The sequence below is a fragment of the Cylas formicarius genome, unplaced genomic scaffold (assembly GCF_029955315.1).
Source record: "Cylas formicarius isolate icCylForm1 unplaced genomic scaffold, icCylForm1.1 PGA_scaffold_1__22_contigs__length_36826433, whole genome shotgun sequence".
NCBI classification, from domain to species: Eukaryota; Metazoa; Arthropoda; class Insecta; order Coleoptera; family Brentidae; genus Cylas; species Cylas formicarius.
In genome coordinates, this window is record NW_026844264.1 from 6,250,786 (window position 1) to 6,265,784 (window position 14,999).

The window sequence follows — 14,999 nt, forward strand, 5'->3', positions numbered from 1 at the left end:
ATTCTTCCATCAAGATGATCGAGGTATTTACTAATGAAAACATAGTCTCCAATAAGTAAAAGTGGTCTTTTATTGGAAAAAAATAAACTTTCACATATCCATCAATACACAGTGGCTATAAATTGTGTGCCATAAATTTTGTGATTAACAAAAGAAAAAGCCATTAACTAGATCGAACTAAGGGCACCAATGGAAACAGCGCGAAAAATTTTATGCACATCAAAAACTGTATCAAAACTTTAATAATAAGGGTGAACAAAAGGAAAACGGCATTATATAATATAAAAAATATATATTACTTATTCTAGGCTATTTTACCGACTGTTTAAACCTTTCCAGCCGTGCCGCTTTGGCTTTTTCCACATCGGACGTTCCGTTGCTCCCCAAACCGGCGCCAAACCGTTCCTTTCGCTTCTCCAATTTCTCCTGAGTCTCTAAATCTGACATAACCGATGAGACTGACCCACCAAATCTCGCCGCCCGTTGTTTAAGTACATCCAGGTTTGTGTTCTGGGAAATTAAAACTTAACTATATTGCAATAGATTAAAAACCATGAGGCAATACCTACATCAGATAATTTGATTGATGGAGAATCTGATAATACTGAAACAGAGTTGTTTCCAAACCGCTCTGCCCTTACGAGCTTTTTAGCATTGTCGCTCAGGGCAGTAACTCCAAACTTCTTTGCCCGCATTTCTAATCTCTATATTAAATTAAAATGTATACAACATCGTTTCAAAAAGTTGGGGTACCAGGTGGGCAATTAACTTGACACTATCTCTAAAAGTAAGTGTAAAGACGTGGGGTGAAAAACTTACAACTAAAATGTACAAGAGAAAATGGTGGAAATTATTTTTTAATTTCTAGGTGTCCTAATTGTCCACCCGGTCCATTTTCCTGTATTTTTACCTCTTTAACTGAAAGCTCAGACAATTTTATGACTTTCTTCTCGTCAGTATTTCCATCTGGCTTCTCTGGCAATGAAATTTTTTCAACGTCTCTAGTTTGTTTATCAGCCAAAACACTCGCCGCATTGTTATTTCTATTCAATATCACTTTCTTTGGCGGTTCGTTATTGGTTTCAGACTTGTCGGTGGTAATTTCAGTTAACTTTCGCTTCTGGTTCCCAGGCGAATCCTCGAGCTCATTATCGAATTCGTGTATGACAGATTCATTTTCGTCCAAGTGTTCATCATCGTCGTCCTAAAAATTTTCAAACATTTTAAAAACAATGATACAATTTTAAAAAATAAAAATTACGTTCAGCAAGTCTTCCTCAATATCATCCATCACATCGGATGATGCTTTTAACGAAGCTTGTAGTCTTTCAACGAGTTCGTTTTTATTGCCGGTAGTACTTAAACCGCGGTTTTTTAATTCTTTTTTTAAGTCTGGTACCTAGAGAACAAAACATAACCTGTCAAATAACACGAAGATATTCAAAAATTCAAATAACTTATTTAACGCAAATACAGTTACTACATGCATAATGAACCACAAAATATGATCAGCACCTTTAATTTTGAAATATCATTTGCGGAAATATCAATTAAAGAATCTTCAGCCATTTTCAAACCGACACAGAGAACATAGAAAAAGGGTTAAAAAGCCACAATACGCGACAGTGCAGTCCACGTAAAATTACGTACGGCTTATGGCTCTGGGAACTGACTTTTTCGTCGTCTATGTTGGCGAAAGCGCTTTTGGTAAGTTCGCGAGCCTTTGCTCGCTCAAGCTACTGTGGTTTGTGGCTCGAGTCAGTTTCAATTTAACTTCCGTATGAGGTACGGTTTTAGCAATTGGCACTATTTTGGGTGTGTGTTTTGAACTTGTTTGTGCTATGTGCTGAAAAAACATTGTTGTACAACAATCGCCGAAGAGGATAAGCACATTCAAAAATGCATGTAAGTTAATTGCCGACGTTGTTTATTTCCCTTTCGTCCTAGATCACGAGAAAAAAGGTGAAACATGAGATCAATGACCATTGGGTGGGTTGAAGTTCTAAAAATTTAGTGCAAGTCGCGGCTTACGACATGGGTTTCGTCCTTTTTGATACACATCGAATGTTACATTTGCTACGAAAAAGGTAACTTCGTTGTTACATTATGCAGGGTTTTTGATTTAAGACGGAATAATAATAATTGTAAATTGTTTTAGATAGTATAGAAATCTACCGCTGTTATTTTTTTTTATATAATTATTCATATGCGTTTGATGTTATTTTCAATATTTTTTCTAGTTTTCCGTTTTGTTTCTTTGCTTTTAAAAAACATTGTATAATAATCCTTTTTCTATTTCCTTTGAAAGCCTATCAAGTTAAACTTAATATTGACCGTTAAAAGTAAGCTATTCGGATATTCATTAAAATAATCATTCAAGCGATTAAAATCCATTCATAAACTTGCGCCCATTATTAAAACGGCTCTTGGGACGTGATTTAAAAGAGTTCGCTTCGTTATCATCTTAATAGGCCCTTTAACGTCCAATGTCGCCCTTAAGCGCTGCGAAAATCGCTTGACCCAAATTTTTTTGTTTTGTTTCTACAACGTCTAAGCTATATAGAATACATTTTTCCAAAGCACTCGTCAGGTTATTGCCGAGTAGTACTCGAGCACTATTTTAAATAAATATATCTAAAATTTTTGGTGTAAACTTGCAGCTTAAACCACAACTTTTGGTCGTATCTTTGAAAAGGAAAGTTGATTGGAATCCAGTGGTTGTTGTATTTTAAAAAAATGCTTGTTAATTTTTGTTACATGCAGAGGAACGTAGCCTATTATTAGATATTTTTTTGTTTTATTTAACAAAAAATATCCAATAACAGCTCCCCATACCTCGCACTCTATTTCAAGAATACCAAAAAACTGAAAAAATTATAACTATTTCTAATATCGCACACTTCCGATATTAGTAACGCGAAAGTGTAAAAGAAAGTGAAAGGAATGTACTTTAAAGATTTATTATTTTAAATTGAAGAAGGAAGAAAATTTCATAAAAAGTGAAAAAGAAACAATTTTCGCAACTAGACGCGGGCATTTTTCATGATATCAATTGAAATATTAAGTACACTTTATCCGTTCTTCCCTTTTCGTGTTGCCCGAAAAAAGGTTATTGCAATATAGACCGATATCTTCCTTATCTCTGTCCATATCGTCCTCACTGCCTATTAATTGCACTTCAGTTTCGGTCTCAAGATCACTAGAAGAGGCTGAACCTTTTTCCGATTTTCCTTTCCCTTCAGTTTATTCTTTGGATTTTCCTTAACATATACTTCTTACATATATTTTTTGACAATTTTATGCTTAATGAGTGCCTATTTTTTAGTTTTTTTTTTGCTACAGCCTCTTGGAGTTGTAACTTATATGAAGGTCCCGTTGAGAGGGCGTGGTATGCCTTCTTTTTTTACTATTATCCAGGGTATAGGACTAATGTCTGTAGGTTTTACAACGTTCTTATTTGGACCTTGTAGTGGATAAGCTATCAAAGGTGTTATGGCCACAGTATTTTTTTGTTAGTCTTTGCTCTCTTCTTCTGGAAGGAACAATTTGAATTTTTTTGTCCGATGAAGCGGTAGGTGTTCTTTCACGCTGGGAATAGTAAGATATTTATAGGATATTTTATTGCGATATTAGGAACTCAAAGCTGAAATTTAAATCCAATGGTACATAATAAAAAAAATATTAGTAGAAATATGGAGTCACTAAAGTAGAAATGTAAACGTAAAAACACACAAATGGCGCGTGTCTGAAAAAATGTATTGATATCCGGTATTAGGCACCTATGCGATATTAGGCTACTTTTCTCTAGAGTTTTTACCTACCGAAAAACTAAGTTTGACGCAACTGGAACTGAAAATAAAATCAAAAATGGGTTGAAAATAGAAACTGTTTTTGTTTATAAGACAAAAAATCAATAGAAATCGAAAAAAAAGTGGATCGAATTAAAAAAATCTTCAAATCGTGCGATATGAGTAAATAAAAATTCTATGATATTACGGCAAATAAAATCACTAATTTTATTTAATTTTTTTTTTGAAAGAAGAAAAATAAAATTTGACTCAAGGATTTATGTATAAATTAAATTAAATTAATAAATTTACTGAATCCGAGAGCACACAATAAAAAAATAATTAGTCTTACGTCTTAGAATTGTGACGACACTAAAATAAGGATTTTAAAATTTTGACAGCTCACAGTTGCATTCACAGCAAAGTAACGATAAGCAAGAATTTGTAGAGAACTGTAATTTCGCCAGAAATTGTCGGCTTAGTTGTGCTCTCGTTTGCCATGTTTTAAGAATATAATGATAGTCAGTATTAGACACATATGCTATATTAGGAAAAAAAAAAGAAAAATGTTTATAAAAAAATAAATAAATAATGGAAACAGAAATAAAGTCGATTAAACTTGAAAAAAGTTTTTTTTCAATTCCTGTGATGTTAGGTAACCATTAACTATTACGGCTCGTAACATCAGTAACATTATGTTTTTTTTTATTTATTAGGATTAGGATTTATAATCAATCAAAAGCCTGAAATTTACTGGTATGCCACACACCGCCCTGTTGGGAATTTAACTACACTAAAATAGGAATATTAGAATTTTCACAGCATTCACAGCAAACTAGCGCGAAGTAGAAATTTGTACCGATCTGTAATTTTACCAAATATTGTCGGCTGTTGTAAGAATATAATGATATGCGCAATTATGCACCTAGGCTACTTTGCTATAGGGTTTTTACTGAAAAACTAATTTTGACGGAACTGGAACTGAAAAAAAAATTAGATGTGGAGAAAAAAACTATTAAATTATAAAAAGATTTTTCTTCGCATCGTGGTTATTGATCTTCCTGTATATTTTTCTGCCACTCTCATTCTACCATCATATTTTTCCAGAGACTTTACTTTTTAAACGATTTTTTTTTTCTCGCCAGGATCGAACCAAATGATCCCGGTTTTCGGAAACGCGTTACAATTACGGCAGCGGGACGGTCGCCAGTGGCGGCGTAGGCCAGTTTTTCCGTCTTCGCCGTCGTCACTCGAATGGACGCGAACAGTGCCAGGGGCTCGACGGGTGCATTGTCGAGCAGCGTCGAGAGTGTGACGGGCACGATGCACCACTCGTTGTCGACGCCCGCAGGGGTGGACGGGGGCGCCCGGACGCCGCCCGCCACCCCTAAAAAGGGCGGCAAGATGTTGGCCATGCGGGTTCAAATGTTGGACGATACGGTGACGATCTTCCAGGTTCAGGTAGGCTCTCTAGTTATAATTTCAGTTTATTTTTTATTGAAATAAGTGCAATTTAATCAATGTCCTTGCGTCCTCATGGAAACACCCCAAAGTGTCCAATGTTCAATGTACCGAAAATCCCGAACGGCGTTCGGTCTCGCTTCGGCTAGTGTCAACGGGGACAACACAAATGGTCGAATTGAATTGAGGTGTCTTTTACTTGATGCAAATCCATTTAACCAAATAAATAAGAACTAAAAGTTCAGATTTTCACTAAATTATTCGACAACACAAATGTAATATTTACAAACTACCTTCTGCTATATATACCGCAAAATGACAATAAAACCTTAATTAATGTTTTTGTGCGAATTTAAGTTTAATAATGGAGCGGTATTTAAATCTAATTGATCGTTAAGCAATACATTTGAATGTCTCATTTTGTTAATCTCCATGGCTTCCAATAAATTTAATTTTCTGCTTTTTGTAACTATATGTAAAATATCAAAATTGTCCTCAAAAATGTGTTTTTCTGTGTTTAAGTGTGTAGCATAATTAGAATCTATACCATTGTTTTTAAACGCTCTTTTATGTTCGTTAATGCGTTTCTCCAAAACCTAATACAGAACACGAACAATTTAAAACAATGACATACATAGGAGAACCCAGTGAAAAAGTTTCAAAACATTTGTCAAAATGTGGTTTAAAAATAGTTTTCAGAACTAACAACACAATAGGAAAAATTTTTAAAAACAATAAAACGAAGTGTCCAAAATCCCAAAAATCAGGTGTCTACAAGTTGAAAAGCGGATCTTGTCCTAAAATTTATATTGGACAAACAGGTAAATCCTTCAAGAAACGCCTTAACAAACATAAAAGAGCGTTTAAAAACAATAGTCTGGATTCTAATTATGCTACACACTTAAACACCGAAAACACATTTTTGACGACAATTTTGATATTTTACATACAGCCACAAAAAGCAGAAAATTAAATTTATTGGAAGCCATGGAGATTAACAAAATGAGACATTCAAATGTATTGCTTAACGATCAATTAGATGTAAATACTTCTCCATTATTAAACTTAAATTCTCACAACAACATTAATTAAGGTTTTATTGTCATTTTTCGGTATATATAGCATCAGGTAGTTTGTAAAAAATACACTTGATAAAGTCGAAGTTGTCGAAACAATTGTCATGTGAAAATATATAATTTCCTGAAAATCTGAACTTTTAGTCTTATTTATTTTGTTAAATGGTCGAATGTTCAAATTGTGGAAAATCCCGAACTGCGCTCGGTCCCGTTTTGAACAGTCTCGGTGAGACTGTTTTCGCGAGAGATCTGAATGTAGCAGACGGTCGAATGTCAAATAGAAAAGGACAAATAGCTGTTTCGTTCGAACGACGTGATTTTTATATCGAAATAGGAAGACTTTGTAATTTGACAGTCGATAGGTATAATCCGAATTCGAATTAGCAAAATCTTGCTTGTTTGAAAGATATGGGACGTACATCGGTTGCTAAATCCGCACAGGACACATGAATTCCTATGCATATGATCAATTATTGTTTCAAATAAAATATACTGCAACCCACGTTCAAAAGAATATTTTTTATTAACCCGTGAGTATCTTTTTGAATATTTTATCATTATCGCCCCCTATTTATTACAGCCACCGGCTAAGTTAAAAAAATTTATGAGTGACAACTTTAAACAAGCACCTTACTAAAATATTTTTGAGTTTTTCTCCATCTGAAATGTAAAACTTACTTACCCCATTGACCACTCTGTATAGAATTTTTCAAAGAAACTTCCACGGGCTACTGTAATACTATATACAAATCTTCTGATTTCGACCTGCGTCGCTTGTAAATAAAACTGGCTGACGTTTGGCCAATCATCCACTTCAGCAAGTTTGATTTATCAACAAACGACGCAAAAAGAATCCAAAAGATTTGTAAATAGCACTCTGTATAGAATAGATTAAAGGTAAAGGTAGAGGTTATTTAACATTTTTTGGTAGCTTCTACTAACTTATATAAAGGTAGAGGTTACGTACCGAAAAAATATAAAATAATTGCTAATCCCAGAAAAAATCAAAATTAATGCTCATATTTGATGATATTTGTAGGTCCAAAAATTTGCCTAATATCACCAATTATGGTTTATTATCCCTGTCTTCCAAATTTGATTTCTTTCATACAGGGGCTTGCAAGAAAAAAGGCTCCAAACTAATATCTAGGTCACTTGCTTGCTGCCAGAACTCTAGTCAAGTCTTTCAGTTCTATAGGTATATTCATTCGATGGCCTCCACCTCTGCATCGAGGTACATACTGAGTTGAAAGAAGTAAGGCATTTCTAAAATTACATTAACATAAGTTTTCAAAGAAACTTCCACAGGCTACTGTAATACTTTTTACAATGCTTCTGGATTCCTCCTGCGTCGGTTTTTGCTGAGTCGAAATTGCTTGATTGAAACTTGACAGTTTCAGTCAAGCTCTGAAGAAGCCAACAGGATGATTGGCGAAATGTCAGCAATTTCGACTCAGCAAAAACCGATGTAGGAGGAATCCAGAAGCTTTGTAAAAAGTATTACATTAAAATAATTTAAACCTATTAATACTTATATAGTTCAAGTCGTACAGCGTAATGTAATATTTTTACTGCATATATTTTTTCAGTCTCCTTTCTCCCTTACACATGGTGGCAACTCCTGTCTAATATTTGATCCTTCCAGTGTTCGTGATTATATTGTCCCATAAGATGAATACACTATTCTCTTCAACCTTTCCTGATGCTTGATATTTTGTTTCTGTGCATCTCAGATATCTTTTTGCAATAACTTGAATATACATTCATATATTTATATATATATATAAAGGGTTGAATAATGTTATAAAATACGACGTTTTTGCACTGAACATGCAAAATGCCTTTTTTGTGAGCTACTATAAAAACTAGAAAAACTATTTGTTCAAGGGTTCTGTTCCTGTTCTGCATTTTAACCTACCTACCCTATGAAATTACTACCCACAATAAACTGAGTTACTGTTTAAAAAGGTAATAAAATATTAACTTAAAAACTTAAAATTAGTAAAATAAATAATTTAAAATAAGTTTCACATTTGATATCCCTATAAAAATCGCTGATTCTAACCTAAATATTCTGTCACTCGATCACGATACGTCACGTCTCAGCTGTTGGCAGATCCGCTGTTACAAACCATCCACCAGGCGAACCCGAACACCGTTCGGGCTTGTCGAAAATTTGCTACCATCTCCAATGTTCAATGTATCTCGCTTCGGCTAGTACCAGATAAAATTTATCTATATTTTATGAATGACATTGATAAATTTATGTTTTAAATAAGCACCTTACTAAATTATTTTTGGCTCTTTTTCATCTGGAATCTAAAATTGACTTACTTACACTGTACTGCATTAATTATGAACCATTCTATATAGAATTTTTCAAAGAAATTTCCACAGGCTATTGTAATACTATTTACAAATTTTCTGGATTCTTCCTGCATCGGTTGTTTATAAATCAAACGTATTGATATTTCACCAATCATCCTGTTGGCTTCTTCAGAGGTTTACTGAAACTGATTGAACTGGACTGAATTCAAGTTTTTCAGGGTCACTCGTTTGACATTTTTTAGACTTTGCCATAGAAATGACAAGTTATAGATAAGTGAAAATTCTTTTTTTAGCAAAATGCACCGGTTTTACAACTGATGATGGAAATGAAACTGATTATAAGCTGACTGGATTCACTGTGCAACTTGTCTCAGCCAGTTGCGAGTGCACCTTTGGGGTAATACACATGTATGGGCCCCTATCCCTAGCATATTTTGCAAACAGCATACATACATTTCTCATAAACATACAAACGTACTTTAGCTCGTAGGCTCAGAGCCCCAGGACGGTGTAGCAAACTGCTCGGTGAAATGTCTGCTAATGATCGTTCCATCAAAGCTTTTGCTGAATTGGTGTCGCAGAAAATATTTATATTGATTGTTCATCTTTTCTTCCATTCACATTTCTTTTTATTTGATGCGAAATCCACAGTGGTCCAAGTAAAAGCCTGTAAGAATAACATTTTGTATATTTATGACAAAGGTAACCTATACAGTTATACACCTTACTTGGAGTTACCAGTAATTTTTCTAATAAACGTCAATTTATTTGGGACTTGAAAAAAATGCCATTTTGAAATATATATTTGTTATTGAACGTTTATTGGTGTCTTCTATTGACGTTGACAAATGTAGTGGCTACCTCCCGAAAGAATATAAAATACTTGTTAATCCCTGAGAAAATCAAAATTTTATGCCCATATCATTCACTGGGTACATTAGTGACAAAACCACAAAATAACAGTTCCGACAAAAACAGTGATTTAGGAAAATAAAAACCGAAATATTGAGATAACTCAGATCAATTATCTTACTTATTACAAAATTTATAGTAATATGTCCTTATAATCACATATTGATTTTTATTATTCTATTTTTAAAACAAACATATTTATATTATCTAAAAATAGCTATTTTTTAATATGTGCCATTATTGCACCCAGTAAGCGAATATGTGATGAAAGGTAGGTCCGACAATTTGGGTAATGTCAGCAAAAATTGTTAAATCATGTTTAATCCCTGATGCCAAGCTTTTATGCGACACTGTATAACCAAACTAATATGTAGGGCACTCAGTTGCTCCCAGAACTCTAGCCAAATCTTCTAGTTTCACAGGAATATTGGATCGCCTACACCTCTGCATAGAGGCACATACTAAGTTGAAGGGAAGTACTAAGGCACCTTCTGCATTTTTAAAATTACATTAACGTAATTGAAATTTATTAATACCTATGTCGTTTCAGTGGTTCAACGTAATGTACTTTTTTTACGTTTCCTCTCAAGCAACTCTTAAAATTCCTGTCTTGTATTTGGTACTTCCAAGTGTTCATGGTTGTGTTGTCCCTTCCTTAACGCCTTAAGTTGGTTAAATTGTGAGATACTTTAGGATTTGAATATGTCTCTAATTCCAGGTCAGTGAATTGCGGTGTACCTCAGGGAAGTTTACTCGGTCCTTTATTGTTTATAGTGTTTATAAATGATGTGTTTTCATCTTTCCACCATACTTACTTTTTCCTTTTTGCGGACAATGCAGTTTCTACCCTTTCTGCAGCATCGTCTGAGCAACTTAGCATTGCAACCAAGACAACTGTTCAGCAAATGAAACATTATGCAGAAATTAACAAATTGATATTGAATGAAACCAAAACTAAGATTATCTACTTTTCAACACGGGATTTAAATAAGAGTTTATTAGTAAATTCCTCGGAGTTTATATACACTCGAGACTCTCCTGGTTCGAACAGGTGAACCACATTCTCAAAAAAGTTTCTGTTCACTGCTTTCTCATATGGAGGCTCCGCCATCAGGTTTCTTTCTCCTTGTTAAAAATGTACTATTTTTCCTATGTCTATTCCTATCTCAACTACGCCTTGGTTTGTTCGAACAAGTCTTTAGGATGCAGAAACGCATTTTACGGACTATACCGTTTAAGCCGTCGACTTTTTCATGTCGAGACCTATTTCCACAACACTCTTTATGGACACTTATGTATATCCTAAATTGTGCCACGTATGTAACTCTAATCTTTATGTGCTCTCAAGAAACTTAGTTTAAGTTTAAGTCCGAATATTAACATAAAAAGACCTACCATCGACTGTCTTTTACATCAAGTAGTCCCTTTGTTTTGACTGTAAAAATGTATAATAAATTGCCTATCAAACTGAAGGAGATAACTAGTCAAACAAAATTCAAATGCACCCTTAAAAACAAATTGCTACGCCTCGCCTATTGCAATATTAAGGATTTTCTTTCTTGTGACACCATTTAATACGTATTCATTGTTTATTATTGTTTATATATTTGTTATTTATCTAACATTATTACTTATTATTATTATTATTATTAGTTAATTAATTATACTAAGATAATTTTATATTTTTACATTCGTATTATACTGACAATATCCAACACTTGTAACTCAAGTCTTATGGAAATAAAGTGCAAGGCAAAAAGTTTGATTTGTGTAAATGTGAAGGCGTCAGATATTAGTATATGGTTGACGCAAGTGCATGAAGGTGTAAACGACATTCTATAGTCCGCAATTTTTATATTATCGGTGATTCTGTGTTATTTCGTCTGTGTTTATATCCATCTAAAATGTAAAAAAAATTATTTATGGTAGAGTTCATCCAACTATGTATAAATCATTTGCTTGTTTTTGGAAAGTGTAATCCAAAGAGTGCAGCGAAAGAAACGCAAAATCTCAAGCGTATGAAATTCGTATTTAAAAAAAATGCAGGCCTAGGATAAATGTGGAAATGAAGAAACCGCGGTAAAGAAAATAAATTCCACCTTAATAGGGGAGTAAGCGCCTCTCTTTTTAATCCAAGAGTTTTGTAGAAAATATCACATTGTCGCGAAAACCACCGCTACACTTCGAGGAATTTACTTTTAATAATAAACGTTACTACTCTCCGAAGCGTATGCCTCGTAATGGTACACAAAAGTCCAATTAAAAATTTAACCTTCAAGTTTGACGTGGGACTAGCGTTTAGATTTTCAACGGTCGACGTCGTCAAAATTTTCCGAGAACAAATATTTTCGATGACTTTAAGCGATCTCGCTCACTTAATTATCTACCGTGCGTTACGCCGCGCGTTCATTTGATTAAAATCAAACCTTAAATGGGTCTGTGGTGGTCGGGCGCGCGTGGGAAGACATTGCCCAACCAAAATCGGACCGGTTTTGGAAATAGAGGCGTGGGACATGAATAGATAATATTATTTAGTTGTCTTTAACCTTAATTATCCGTTAACGAGATGTATATTGTTGGAGATAGTAAATAACAGGCCGCAAAGTACTTACTCTTTATTATTTCTGCAACGCAACTGAACGGGAATTATTGCTAAATTTTGTGAAAATAGAACTAAAAATTAGTAATAAAGTTAAGGTTATTACAAATCACTTCCGGTTAATTACATCGGACATTAAAAACGAAATAGTAATCAGATAGGGGAAAAACTTTCAAAACTATATGATTGAACTTTTTGGTCAAGGTGGTATTTATAATCATATAACCAAGACGCTTTGTGACCTGCATTAATCAAAATTTTTTAAAACGAAAAATTCTATGATCTGGTTTAATGAAGTAGGCGCAACACTTATAGGGGAATTTCAGAAAATGTTGTTACTCAGTCTTAATTGAGCGAGAATTCTTAAATTGGACATCGGCAACTTATATAGTTGGGAGGTAGATCAGAGGGTGTAAAGCTTGAGTAAGAAATGTCGTGTGAACCGACTGCGCTGTGTCCAGTTTAAATGTAGTGGTGTTTAATTTGGGGTATATTTTAGAATATTTTATTAATTTTCTATATTAATAAGAGTTTTTAATCTCCTTTTTTCCTTGGGCCGCGAAAATTATTTTTGGTATCCATGGGGACTCGTAGAGTAACAACGGATTCGGGTGCTTTTCTTTGTGATACCATTTGTTGATCAAAACCAGCCTGCCGTATCCATACAAGCCAGCACGCAAGCAAAAATGAAAAACTCAAGGTAAGGGATTAAAACTCTCCGTTTCATACAGTCCATTTATCTTCCCAAAGAACCCTTTTGACAACAGACTGCAATGTTGAGATATACTTAAAAAAGTTTTTTTGAAAACATTCTTTTGCCGTTTTAGATATACGATTGCTCTATCAGTCACCATAACCCAACTTACGAAACATATTTCTAATCTGACATGCCTTTGGTGTCCTTGTGTTATGTATCAAAAGATAGCTGATGATCAAAGCACTTTTGATAAGAAAGGTGAAGCAAGATACGAGGTTTGGTAAATTAAGTGTGTCCAACCTGTTTCAAGGCGAAGCAAATTGGTTGATTTAGCAATTAACAATAATCTTTTTAAAAAATTGGTCTTTATTCGCTCAAGAATGTCGGTATAATGTAAGTTAGGTTTATTAGGACTTAAACTTAAGGCTTGCAAACTTAAAAACCAGGCATCTTTTCTTTGCTGATGACGAGCATTAGTTTATAAAGCCAAAATTGAAGCACATTAGAGAGTGTGGTAGGAAAATTCCTGGAACGTTACCTAAGCTGGTTGCACCATAAAACATTGAAAATTAACACAAGCAAACCAAAATATATAGTAATTCAATCATTTTAACCGAAAAATGTCTATCATGTCATTCGATTCAGGGAACCTGTTATGACAACCACTACTTTTTCTACTCCCTTCTGGGAAATACCTAATTATACACCGATCTAGCAGTTTCGTGTTCCACGGATCCGAGTCACTTCGGACATTTCGGGGATATTCCATCACGGATTTGGGAGCAATCGAATGTTTTCGGAGATATTACAGCACGGCTTGAATTTTTTCGTTCTGACGGTCTGTTGTATACTATCCTTTTTCTACTGCCGGAAGTTTTTGGGTAAATTTTTGGAAAACAACACAAATACATTCACCTACATGACCGTCAGAATTGACAAACGTCAAAATTCAAGCCGTAAACATCCGATTGCTCCCAAACCCGTGCGGTAATATCCTGGAAAGTCCGAAGGGGCTCGTATTTGTGCGACAAGAAACTGACGTGGTAAAGTCATGCTTTCCGTACTCTAGATAGGTGTATAATTAGGTATTTTGCAGAAGGAAGTAGAAAAAATAATAGATTTTGGTTTTTTCGAATTTAATGGTTAGAAATTGTTCATTTTTATTTTTATGCCAGGGCTATTCGCATGACCTGCGTTCGTAGTGAGCTTCTTTTGACGCCATGTTTTCCTCATTAAGTTTGGTGCCAACTTTTCCGAACACCCGGTATTCAAACAAGGTAATTGTACGTTGTATTGTTCTCTCTATATTTGACCCTGATCTGGCTGACATGCAAGGCCATGTCTATGTTTGTTGGCGTTTTGCGAACCTGAGATGCTTGAAATATTGTCATAAACTCATAAGAGAATATAAAAATCTACAATTTCGACTGTATAGGATCTTCGCTTATAGATAAAGTGGTAGTTATTTTTTTTAAATCGTGTCACTCGTCTTAATGTCTTACTACTGAAATCTTTACTAACAATAGTGCGTCGACGGCTTATTTTTTGGCGATAGAAAAAAACCGCATGACCCAAACGTTTTCTTTATACAGGCTGTCCAATAAATGTCTTAAGAAAGTAAAGTTATGTTTATTCTTATGGTGCATCCTATATATTTCTTCATCTTTAAATTCTACTGCTAATTTTAAATACTTACAACAAACTTAGTAGTTTTATTCATATCACAAGTTTTTGAAATAGACATTTTTTTTTAAATTTTATGCTCATTATAAAGAAGGCCTCATACATATGTCGGTTTCAAATGGCAAAAGTGGAAATAAGCAGATTCTAACAACGCCTAATTTGTTTTTACAAATTTAAATTTGCATTCCGTCATATTGCATTTTAAATGATAATGCACCAATAGCAAACATATACATAAATTGGTTTCTTTTCAGCAGTTATTCCTGAATTAAACGAAACTCATTATTTCTAAGATAAAAAAAGTTTTTTATAGATTATATACATATATATTATTCCGGATTGCTCGGGGCCATCTTGCTATTTTAAGTTGTAACTAAGTGTTCCTAGCGGGTTGAAAATATGGTACGGTACACACAACTTCTTCCTATAAGAACAAATTAATTACTAATTAGAAG

The 14,999-nt window shown here is 34.1% G+C and overlaps 2 protein-coding genes across 2 annotated transcripts in view; one reads left to right on the top strand and one right to left on the bottom strand.

Moving 5' to 3' along the window:
* Positions 1–61: 61 nt before the first annotated feature.
* On the bottom strand, positions 62–1,618 carry LOC132696744 (SAP domain-containing ribonucleoprotein). Its single transcript, XM_060661751.1, has 5 exons — positions 1,516–1,618; positions 1,262–1,399; positions 911–1,204; positions 570–704; positions 62–510 (listed from the first exon to the last, which is right to left on the bottom strand). The coding sequence occupies exons 1-5, from the start codon at positions 1,567–1,569 to the stop codon at positions 310–312; spliced, it is 822 nt and encodes a 273-aa protein (XP_060517734.1). The 5' UTR covers positions 1,570–1,618; the 3' UTR covers positions 62–309.
* Positions 1,619–1,731: 113 nt separating this feature from the next.
* Positions 1,732–14,999, top strand: part of LOC132696754 (FERM, ARHGEF and pleckstrin domain-containing protein 1) — a 136,772-nt gene continuing 123,504 nt past the window's right edge. The window contains exons 1-2 of the mRNA XM_060661764.1: positions 1,732–1,905; positions 4,934–5,249. Coding sequence (XP_060517747.1) covers positions 5,043–5,249 — 207 coding nt within the window. The 5' untranslated portion in view covers positions 1,732–1,905; positions 4,934–5,042. The remainder of the gene's footprint in view (positions 1,906–4,933; positions 5,250–14,999) is intronic.

Excerpts from the sequence above, each read along its gene's own strand:
- LOC132696744 (XM_060661751.1), bottom strand. The coding sequence starts at position 1,569 with ATGGCTGAAGATTCTTTAATTGATATTTCCGCAAATGATATTTCAAAA. Across the intron at positions 705-910 it reads CTGAGCTTTCAGTTAAAGAG|AGATTAGAAATGCGGGCAAA; the intron begins GTAAAAATACAG and ends AATTTAATATAG. Across the intron at positions 511-569 it reads CATCAATCAAATTATCTGAT|AACACAAACCTGGATGTACT; the intron begins GTAGGTATTGCC and ends TTAATTTCCCAG.